This window comes from Ochlerotatus camptorhynchus, unplaced genomic scaffold (genome assembly GCF_037179485.1).
Source record: "Ochlerotatus camptorhynchus isolate MF236.1 unplaced genomic scaffold, CSIRO-AGI_Acam_v1.1 ptg000531l, whole genome shotgun sequence".
NCBI classification, from domain to species: Eukaryota; Metazoa; Arthropoda; class Insecta; order Diptera; family Culicidae; genus Ochlerotatus; species Ochlerotatus camptorhynchus.
The window spans coordinates 234,407-246,388 of NW_027041015.1; the positions used below are offsets into that span (position 1 = coordinate 234,407).

Sequence of the window (11,982 nt, forward strand, 5' to 3'; positions counted from 1 at the left end):
AGTGGAGAGCATGCCGAAGCGCCTGCAGCTGGTCCTGAAGGCCAAAGGAGGACACATTAACTATTAGGCTGGTATTCTTTTACTTTATTTTATGTTTTCTGGAGTTAAAATGCAGTGGGCACTTTTTTTTGTCACTGTTCTTTTTTACACCCATTTTGATTTTTTTTTCTTCGAGTCAGTCTCTTCTTTTTATCTGGTATTCTATAAGTGAAACTTAAAAAGAATATAAAGAATAAGATATAAAAAATACTACAGTGTATTTACTTTAATTTGAACCAAATAAATGAGAGAAATTCAAAAAATGATGGGGTGGGCACTTTATTTTGCCTATCAGTGTATATCAGTAATCATGTCAATTAATGATTCCTGTAAAAAATCTATGTTAGGAGCTGTAATGCTTCCTAAGTCAAAATTTTTAAAATTTCCGTTATAATAATGTTGGCTAGTATTTTGATTTCTACTGGCACTTACGGCACTGGTTGAGGTTTTGGAAATTTCCTCCAGTCTTCCTGAAGTGTTTCCGCTTCACTCGTACATGGAGCATAAGACTTGCTTTTTCTAAGGCCTTAAGGTTGTTTAGTTCGGTAGACTTGAAGTGAACTAAATAAATATCATTAGAAATCCCGTTGCGTGAATCGCCAGGACGTAACTTTTATTTTCATTTTGTTTACTTGGACTGGCACAACTCCAAGTAATTTTGCCAGTGCATCTTTGATCTGATACAGGGATTCAACACTGGGCAGTCCTTTCATGACAACCTTGAACACACGTGTTCAGTTTTGGTGTCGTAAGTAAAAAAAATGCTGCTTTTCAGTAAGATACTTGAGAAGACGTTTGAATCCGTCCAAGGTTTCAGCCAGTACACCGTATTCACCCCGACGTCCAATTTGCAGTGAAAACTTGAATTTCACGAAGTTCAAAAGTTCCGTGCGAAGAGCATGGAAATCGGAAGTGGTTATCACAATAGGGGGAATATTTTCCGTTTTGGCATTAACCGGGAGAGTTTACTAGAATTTTTCCTGGATGATGGATCATTCTCATCATTCGTGAACAAATCAAATTGGATGCTTAAATTAATTTCATCAGAAGGGGGATCAAGAGATTGCCCCTTTCTTTTGCGCCTAGGCATGGTAAAACGTTTATCCAAACCGATTACTATAAGAATGAAGGATCGAACAGGAATTTTCTAAATTGATAGCCAAGCAGGATTTTCTTGGGTAGGGTCCAAACAAGAATCGAAGAGGAATAAGAGTCGAACAAGGTACACAATTTGCATGTATATTGGGCACTGAAAAGTGCAGTTTAAATTTGTTGTAGCTTTGGGTAGCAGTAATACTTCCTTCAGCAATAAGCAAATAGATCCGCACGGCAAGAGAACACGATGCGGACTGTAATTGTAATTGTAACAGCACAATGTGAATGATTACCTATCATTTGGTGTGTAACTGCTCTATTTGCTCATTTTTCTATAGATCATTGCACGATGACGATTCTACGACACTACCTGGAAATGCATTCACCGGAAATTAATATCCCGGTAGACCATTACCCTGAAAGAACCTTTTTCCGGGAAACTTGTTCCCGGTAGAACTATTTTCCCGAATCCAATGATATACTTGCTTGAGTTTCTCTTCCTTATTCTGTTTATCTGGCTTTCGGCGATATATTACGATCTTCTAAAGCAGGCCTGCCCAACCTTTCTAAACTTGATTTTTTTAAATGGCTATATCTATGTTCGATCAACGTGCTCCAAACTGCATTTTGTTTATTTATCAATCATGCTTGCTGAAATTCATAATGATGAATAAAACTGAACTACAATGATATCATTGCTGAGATCCACAAACCACATCCGGCCCGCAGGCCGTACGCTGGGGAGCGCTGTTCTAGAGATGGGTTGGATTAAAAAAATGTTAATACTGTTGATTAAGTATTTTACAACATAAGTTACTACCACTCATAAATCATTTTTTAATCTGCAAAATTATGCTTTCAGGTTAATAATTTCCAGGAATTTTTTCCAGGTATCGTCGTAAAATTTGCTTGGTTTCTATGACAATAACCGGAAAACAATTCAGCGAAAATCAATTTCGCGATAGACCACTAGCCAGAATATTATTACCCGGTTGTACCATTTCTCACCATGCGGACTTCTAAAATCTCATAAGAATTCAAATCCATCATTGACGGTCATATTGAATGACTCAGACAAGACTACATTGGCCACACCAGGACATGTTCCGAATACTTTCGAGGAAGTGGTCACCTTATGATGCCAACAATGTCCAACATTCTTCATGCTTCAAGCCTAAAACCATATCTGTAACATAAGTTGCGGTTTCTTATCACTGTGTGACAATTTGACGTTTTTTTTTTCACTTTTACAGAACAATATAATTTTTTTAAAGCAAAGCCCGAACAACATTAAAAAGATAAATTTTATAACTCAACTGACAGGTTGCAGGTTTCAAAAATGATTGAAAAATATAAAAAAAAATCGTTTTACCTATTAACAGTGCTGTTAATTTTCATATCATTCAATTGAGGATGAACCAATACAACCATTCAATCAATTCTGTGAAAACGAATTCTCACATGGCCATAATTTGAAGAACCCCTTTCTCATTCGAAGCTCATCGTCACTCACTATCATTTGATATACGACAGTGGAGTATGGAAGAATCCCAGCAAAATAGTCCCGAACAGACAAGTCGACCCGATGTCGGATCAATGTAAGGCAAATTTAAGGTAGATGTAGACCCAATGTCGTGTTGTTGCCGGGTCAATTGTAGGTTTATATCGGGTCAACATCGGGTTGGGATTTGGTAGAAGTCAGGTTGGTGTAGGGTTGGCTTAGATTTTTCGCCTGAATGTCGACCAGAGCTCCGTTTATGTGTAGGTTTACACTCAATTGAATAATATCAAGCGTTTCTCAAATGAGAATGATACATGCCTTCGTCAAATAACTAAGCAACTGATATCACCCATTCGAAGGAGCTCCCCTTTGATAGCGGATAGATGCTTTTCTCATTTTTATCAAAATTGAACTAGATTTTGAGAATTTACAGCACTGCCTATTAACGTATGATCTCTAAGCATGCACCCTTTTCTGAAAAATAGGCTGTCCTTTGATTGATAGAGTTCTAAATTTCCAAATAAAAAATAGGCTGTTCTATTTTCCACAGAAGGGTAGAATATCTTACGTAAGAATATTGTTCGGATTAATCTTGCGTTTTCGCGAATAAAATGGACTGTAATTATTGCTGATGCAAAATCGTGTTTATTCTTGTGCGCGTCGGTCTATCAACTCAACTAAAGAAAAACCTATGTAAAAACAAAACAAAATACATAGGGTTACCAGATACATTAATTCAAGTGCTGATTTCAAATTGACCGTTTAACGCCTGAACATCCTCCCCCGCCTTGCAGTTTCCGGAGAAACTCAATCTTCGTTGGGGAGTACTGCTAACTTAGCTGTTGTCCTCTTGACCGTTCCGCTAGATGTACGCACGGTCACTACTCTGGTCACACCATCCAACCCTGGGTGGGTTTGCACTACCCTAGCCAACCTCCATTGCAAGGGCGGTAAGTTGTCTTCCCGCAATACTACCAAGTCTCCAACCTTTACCTCCTTATGTAGACGATTATGTTTCGGACGTCGTTGCAGTTCTTGAAGATAGTCCGATGACCACCTCTTCCAAAAATCGTCCCTCATCTTCTGCATCAATTGATATCTGGACAGTGTACTCATTTTAAGGCCTTCCAATGAAGGTTCTGGGATCGACGTTAGTTCCCTGCCAATCAACAAATGGCCCGGACTGATGGCCTTGAGATCGCTGGGGTCTGCTGACAAAGGTACGAGAGGCCTCGAATTTAGTATTGCCTCAATTTGAGCGATCAAGGTGTTCCACTGATCATGTGTATACTTCGATTCGCCCACCACTCGTTTGATGTGTCGTTTGGCCGATTTTACTCCCGCCTCCCATAGGCCGCCAAATTCAGGAGAACGAGCAGGAATAAATCGCCATTTGATTTCTGATAGCAGACAATACTCGTTGATATCTTGCATGGTTGACTCTTTCTGGAACAGCTTGTATAGTTGATTCAATTCGGAGTTCGCACCAATAAAATTTGTGCCGTTGTCGGACATAATAGTAGTTGGCACACCTCTTCGGGATACAAACCTCTTCAACACGTTGATGAAGGCTTGGCTTGAAAGATCTTCGGCTAGCTCTAAATGGATCGCTTTAGATGCTAGGCACACGAAAAGTGCAATGTACCCCTTGACGATTGTCGGCTTTCGTGGATTACCGCTCTTGACAAAAAATGGCCCAGCATAATCAACGCCCACTCGAGAGAATGCATCTGCCTGCGTAACACGGTAAGCAGGAAGATCACCCATAAAGCGCTCCAACTTGGGCGGATTAACCTTGAAGCAACGTAGACATTTCCTTAAATGTTGTTGAACAATGTTACGTCCATCAAGTATCCAGAACCTCTGACGCAAAATAGACAATAATCCACTTGGTCCAATGTGCAGATACTTCTGATGAATGTCGTCGATGATAATCTTCGTAACATGATGCTTTGATGGCAAAACGACGGGATGACGTTGGCTAAATGTCAGATTAGCATGTTTGATTCGACCGCCAACTCTTAAGACTCCTTGCTCCATAATAGGATTCAGGTACCGAAGCTTTCCGACGTATCTGTATTTAGCATCACCAGTTTGCTGGAATCTTTCAACCTGCTTCATTTCTTCAGGAAAATGCTTCTGTTGAATCGCCTTAACGATCATGTCCAAACCAACCTTGTACTCCTCCACAGTAGGAAACAGACGATGATCCGAATCTGTACGTATCTTCCTCGCCTTTCGCGTGAACCTTGCTACGAACGCCATGACTCGTCGCAAACGCTGGAATGAACTGAACTTGGATAGAACCGGAAGTTCTTCGGGTTCTTCACTCACTGCTAAAGTTATCTTTTTTATGTCTGGAATGTCAACCGCTTCAGCTTTTTCAAAAGCTCCATAAGATGCATTTTTCAGAAAAGTAGGCCCGTGCCACCAAACGTCACTTTTCTTCAATTCCTCTGGATAAACGCCACGCGATAGTAAGTCTGCGGGATTTGATTTCGACTCCACATACTTCCGATCAAATCCTACAGTTGACTGCTGGATTTCAGCAACGCGATTAGCGACAAAGATGTTGAGCTCGTGAGGTGATTTATTCAGCCAACATAGTACAACCGTGGAATCCGTCCATAGTACAACGTTACTAAACTGCAAGCTTAGCGCCGCCATGACAACGCTAACCAAACGAGACATTAACAGGAATCCACAGAGTTCCAAACGATGAATCGTTTGCTTTGGGGACACTCTTGATTTACTCGCTAGAAGATGGCTCTCTGCACTACCATCGGAGAGAATGGATCGTACGTATACGCAAGCACCGTATGCCATCAAGGATGCATCTGAGAATGCATGCAGTTCGACACTCACTCGAATCGGCGAAAGAACACACCGACTTATCTTCATTCCTTCCGTCCCTTTCAGGCTAGCCAGGTATCGCCTCCAAGAGTTAATCTGGTCCTGTGGAACTTCCTCGTCCCAACCAATTTTTAACCTCCACAAGTCTCGTATCAACAGTTTGCAGAGTACGACAGACGGTGCAAACAGTCCGAGAGGATCAAATGTTTTTGCAACCTCAGAGAGAATGTGACGTTTCGTGATGAGAGATTGTTCCCGAACTGGAATCATCCGAAAGAAGAATTCATCTGTAGACGGATTCCATAGTAAACCCAGTGTCTTGATTATATCGTTTGCTCCACTGAATTCCAACGACGATCGCTTCTCTCGTAGCTCTTCCGGGATGGTCTCCAAAAAGTCCATTGAATTGGAGCACCATTTGTGCAGTTGAAAACCGCCACTATGTAGAAGTTGTATGAGCTGTTTTGACGCCTCCTTGATTTCGTCGACAGAATCTCCTCCAGTCAACGCATCGTCGATGTAGACATCATGCAGAACGATTTTCGCAGCAATCGGGAACTGGTCTCCTTCATCCTGGACGAGTTGCTTCAAGGTACGTGTTGCTGCAAAAGGGGCTGATGCTGTGCCGTAGGTTACGGTCGTAAGTTCAAATGTGCGAATTGGATCAGTTGGAATTTTACGATAAAATGCCCGAAGGAATCTTGTATCATCGCGAGCCATGCGTATTTGCCTGTACATTTTGGGCACATCACAGGAGAACACGTACTGATGAATACGAAACCGAATTGTTATATCCAATAATGGATCCTGAACGACCGGACCCGTCATGAGGACGTCATTGAGTGAAACTCCCGTAGTTGATTTCGCAGATGCATCAAACACTGTTCGCAATTTCGTAGTAGACGATGTGGGTTTCAACACCGCATGGTGAGGCAAAAAGTAGTTGGGTGTGCTGCTTATCTCAGGCTCGAAAATCTCCCGACAATGATTGAGTCGAATGTATTCCTCAATGAAAGCATCATATTCACGCTTCAGTTCCACGTTCTTGTTCAGACGCTTTTCAAGTTGATAGAAGCGCTGCAACGCATACTGCTTCGTTTCACCAAGCTGACCAATGTTTTCACGAAACGGCAATCTAACAACGTAGCGCCCAGAAGAATCTCTTGTTGTGGTTTGAACGTAGTGTTTTTCGCAAAGTTTTTCTTCCGGAGACATCCTAGAAGCCGTTGGAACATCTTCGAGAGCCCAAAATCGTTGCACCAACTTATCCAATTGACATTCGGGTTCAAGAGTGACGGTGTAGCAATGCTGGGGTTGCACATACGACGTTCGATTGTAGATGGTGCCTGTAACAACCCATCCTAGGAAAGTTTCCTGCAGAATTGGTCGTCCATTACCGAGATCGATTCGGGTGTCCTTGAGAATGCTGAAGAAAAGTTCTGCGCCAATGAGAAGATCAATACGCTGAGGTTTATAAAAGTCCGGGTCAGCTAGGCTCATGTCATCCGGAATCTCCAAATCTGATGTATTGAGTTGTTGTGCAGGCAGTATTCCAGTAATCCTTGGTACCACCATACATTCGATATCCTTGGTGTAACTACTGGTCCTGGACTGGAACACAATCGTTACCTGGTGCTTGATTTTCGATTCCTTACCGTTAACTCCAATCACACTGGTAGTGCACCTGTTGCGTTGAATTCCAAGAAGAGTAACCATAGCTTCCGTAACGAGGTGAAGTTGTGATCCTGAATCTAGTAGGACACGGCACAGTTTGGCATGGCCGTGTACGTCGAGTACATTCACAACAGCCGTAGAAAGTAGCACTTCTTTGGATTTGCTCGTACCAGTGGTGCAATTGCGGGTTACCACGTTGCTCGTAGACGATGATGCAATCTCACTTTGGGGACAGATTGCTGTTTCGTTCTTGCAAGTATCATCACTCGGTTTCGGCGAATCGATGTGTAGAACCGTGTGATGTCGCTTGTTACATTCTCGACAGGAATACTTCGAGGAACATTTTGCTGTCATATGCCCTTTTCTCAAACAATTGTAACAGACACCAGCTTTTTTGGCTCTGGTGTTTCTGTCATTAGCTGAAAGTTTTAGAAACTCATCGCATTGGTGATTGAGATGCTCCTTATCACAAAACACGCACTTTCTCTCAGCACTTATTGCTGGGAAAGACGACGATCTTGCTATTTGTTGTGTTTTCAGCGGGGCAATTTGTGCCTTCATTTTGACCGGTTTGATTAAAGAAGCTTCCACTCGTTCCAGTACCAAAGCGTGTTTCTCGAAAAATGCAATGGTATCGTCGTATTTGGGAACGACACCGTGCTTGTTGCTGGCTTCCCAAAGCTTCTTAGTCTCAAAGTCAACCTTGGAAGCAAGAATATTCACCAAAACAATGTCTGAGAGGCCTAGTACTTCGTACCCGTGGAATCTGAGCGAATCGACGTGTCGTTTGCACTCTTCGATTAAATCCCTCAACTGCTTTCCACTTTCTTGAGTCATGGGCTTCAGCTGGAGTAACTTGTTCGCATGGATGTCGACAATCTTCCGCTTATCCTCATATCGTTGTACAAGGAAATTCCATGCCGCTTCGAAGTTGTTTTCATTGATGAATTGTTGATTGATGACACCAGCTGCCTCACCGACAAGGCATCTATCCAAGTGATATAGCTTCGTAGCAGCGTCCTCCGTTGGACACTTGTTCAAAATGTCCAAAAACATCGATTTAAACCTAAACCAATGTTCCGGTTTGCCGTTGAATGATGGGAGAGGAGTATGAGGAAGAATCGATTGCTGCACTCTAATCGGATGTGAAACACCTGGTGTTACTTGCAGAGCGGTGTTGAATCGAGCGTCATTCTGCCTCTTCTGCGTTGTTATCAACCTACACACCACAGCTCTCACCTCCGTAAACATGGTCTCAAATTCAACGTAGATTTGTTCTTCTTCCTCCTGCTTCGTAGGATTCGCAGCACACAACTTGTTTTGGCAGTCGTTCATTTCCTGGTAAGCCGCATCAATCGTCCTTAAGTATGTTTCCAGAATGAATTCGTCAACTGGAACCTGTTCATCATCCGCTTTCTGTAGACTGGATTTGATGCGAGCGACTTTTGAACAAATAAACTCCCGCTGTCGACAAAGACCCGCCAATGTTTCCGCCATTTTCCTCTTCCGATCGCGCTCCGCCTTGGCAACTCTCTGCTGCGCCACCGAGATAAAAGCAGGAATTTTCGACCCTCTTCGTGTTGTAATCGGCATGTAAACCGCGCGTGACAAACGAATTTACATATTCGATCTCGAAGGACCAAAATGTTCGGATTAATCTTGCGTTTTCGCGAATAAAATGGACTGTAATTATTGCTGATGCAAAATCGTGTTTATTCTTGTGCGCGTCGGTCTATCAACTCAACTAAAGAAAAACCTATGTAAAAACAAAACAAAATACATAGGGTTACCAGATACATTAATTCAAGTGCTGATTTCAAATTGACCGTTTAACGCCTGAACAAATATACTAATCTTCTTTATTTCTTATAGGGAAAATGGATGTAATGTCGGCCTAAATGCCCCTAATTTGGGCCCATACATAAATTCAGCAATCGACTAAATTTTCTATGGCGATCAAAGATATCCATTAGTGCCGTCCCAATGACGCGTTCATCTAGATAAAATTGATAAATAGCAGATTTTTAGCGATGGGCCCAATGTTAGATCCAAAGGCTAACATTAGAGCCATTTCCCCTATTTTGATATTTCGAGCATCGTGAAAACTCAAAATTTCACCCTACGTTCAAGCCAACAATCATAGTCTGCCATGTCTCTTGTCGGCGTACTAGAAACGCAATAAAATAATGTCTCAATAAGTTTAATGTGCTACTCAAGAGAGGAAGTAAGCTAAAGTTTTGAAAGTACTGAAAGCCTCCGGTATTTACAAGGTGATGCTCAGTCGAAAGTCAGATCTCCAGAAAAGGAAAATAAACTCAAGCAAGCATATTATTTGATTCCGTAAAATAGTGCTTCCGGGAACAAATTTTCTGGAAAACGGTTCTTTCCAAATAATGTCATAAAATAACTTAGTTAACAAATGTGTGGATGACAACCCACTGAGCGCGAAGTTTACCGCTAAGATTTTACATTTTTTTTTATTAAATGGCACAGTCAGGGCTGTCATCCGATCACTCAATGCGCGCAATGTACTGATTTTCCGAAATAAACAAAGTGAGAATCAAGCAAACACAAAGTTCGCTTGTCTTTCACCCTGCGCAAGTGTAAAGCAGCGGAGAAGAGAAGACAGACACACACTCAGAAATAACGAAAGCTCAATTGTAGCCATCGCTCCGACGGCTCCGACGCAAAGAGCGCCACTTAGTGTGGGATTGCAAAAGGAAAACACAGCAAAAAGACAAAATTATTCTTCGTTACACCCTTCTTCACCTCCTATGCATGCAATCGTGATAAGCAAAGTCTGCAAAGAACTCAAAGAAGACATTAGCACGTTTGTTGTATTATATTCGCTCACTGCGCCGCACGGAGTGTACCGCTCATTGTGTGGATCTCTTTCTCACAGATTAGTTGGAAAAGAGTGTGCGCAGGTGGCGACCACGGCGTAGTGGTTGACATCCATACCTCTCACGCCAAAGTCACGATTTCAAATCTCACCCCCGGACAAGTCACGAATGACCCAAGAGTGTTAAAGTGACTATAATAATAATAAAAAAAAAAGAGTGTACGAAGCAAATGTGAGAACCACACACTCTTTGTCGAGTGTTGTGAGATGCATACACAAAGTTGCTTTGCTAACGCTCTGAGGTGCTTTTCAGCCCTGGGCACAGTCATGTTACTCTTTAACTATTTTTTTGCCATCATTAATTCGACAATCACCTCTCATGTCGCAATTAGAAATCATAAACATACCGACAGAGTTCAGCGGCCAAAAATATTCGTAACTGTAAGGAAACTAACCTAATTTTATATTCTTATATTACAGGAACCGGTAAAAATTACGTGTCTGATTTTGTTGCGAGTGCTCTGTATCAAAATGCGATAAACAGTAAATTTGTTAATAAGTTCACTGCCAGTGATACACAAAAGGTATATTGAAGAATAAATGAAGATTTGTCATATTCAACCTACAATTTACAGTTTCTTTTTGCTTGTACTAGGATCTCGCTGCAAATGTAAAACGAACGGTTAAAAACTGTCCACAATCTTTGTTTATTTTTGACGAGATTGAAAAAATGCCAACGGGAGTTTTTGACGATATTGTATCGCTCTTGGACCACCATTCCTCTATGAAAGAATACGATTTTTCGAAAGCCATCTTCATATTTCTTTCCAACAGTGCAGGTATGAGTAGCGTTTAATGTGTGAGAAATTTAAATATCGTGATTTTTTGCAGGAGTTGAAATAGCAAAGAAACTGAAGTCTCTCATAGATTCAGGCCGATGGAGAGACGAAACAAAATTGCCCGATTTCGAACGTATCGCTGAATTGGGAGCGTACAATGTGATTGGAGGCTTATATCACAGCAATATAATTGATTCGCAGGTCATTGACCACTTTATCCCTTTCTTGCCTTTAGAGCCAAGGCATGTTGAACTGTGCATTACAAAAGAGTTCGAAAACTTTTGCACATCTGGTCCAAAGGAAGTGGATGTTAGGTAATTATATTAATTTGCCATTAATGCAGTTATACATAAATAACGTAATTTTATTTTTAGCAACATTATAAAATTAGTGATGACGTTTGATGATACCGGAATGTTTTCGAATAATGGCTGCAAGCGGATAAGTAAAAAGGTAGAATCATATTGTTATATGCAGAATATACTTAAACGTAAGACCTAAGCTATCTATCTAGCATATCATAAACATCTCGTAACATTCTTTATGTACCTAGAACACCATGGCTCGTGATTGAATAAAATACAATTTCGAATAAGGTTAGCGTTTTGAACAACATTCCGAAATTCCGAAATTGATTTTCTTAATTATGTAGAATTTACGTATTCTCGTCTATCTAAGCAGCAATTTCTCAGCGTGTTTGTTTGTTTACATTTATCTGATGCTTGCTATTCTATCCATTTCAATCGACAGGATTGTTCAAAACAGTTTGAAAACGTTTTTGCAACGCTTGCAGTGCTGAGATTAAAATCTTTTCTTCTACACTCAACTTAGCCGGACATGAAGACAACCTTAATAAATAGACCAACCCCGAGCAGGATCTGATAGCTAACCGATAACATATGAATATCTTAATGTGCAGGGCTCCAGAGCAAAGCTGAAGATCAAATTGAAATCAAAATTTGCTGTTATGATGTAACTTATTTTGAATACTCCAGTTGATCTCATTTTAGTTGACTTAACGGTTAACACAGCAAAAATGAGAGCAAAATTTTACACTGTTGAAGCAAACAGAAAACTAATCCTGCTTTCAATGAAATCAATTTGATTACTGATTTTGCATTCATAATGTTTAACTGAAT

The 11,982-nt window shown here is 41.0% G+C and overlaps 1 protein-coding gene across 1 annotated transcript in view; it reads left to right on the forward strand.

The window, feature by feature from the left end:
* Torsin (torsin) overlaps positions 1 to 11,405 on the forward strand; it is a 69,852-nt gene extending 58,447 nt beyond the window's left edge. The window contains exons 4-7 of the mRNA XM_065236183.1: positions 10,485 to 10,588; positions 10,660 to 10,843; positions 10,896 to 11,157; positions 11,218 to 11,405. Coding sequence (XP_065092255.1) covers positions 10,485 to 10,588; positions 10,660 to 10,843; positions 10,896 to 11,157; positions 11,218 to 11,344 — 677 coding nt within the window. The 3' untranslated portion in view covers positions 11,345 to 11,405. The remainder of the gene's footprint in view (positions 1 to 10,484; positions 10,589 to 10,659; positions 10,844 to 10,895; positions 11,158 to 11,217) is intronic.
* The last annotated feature ends 577 nt before the right edge of the window (positions 11,406 to 11,982 follow it).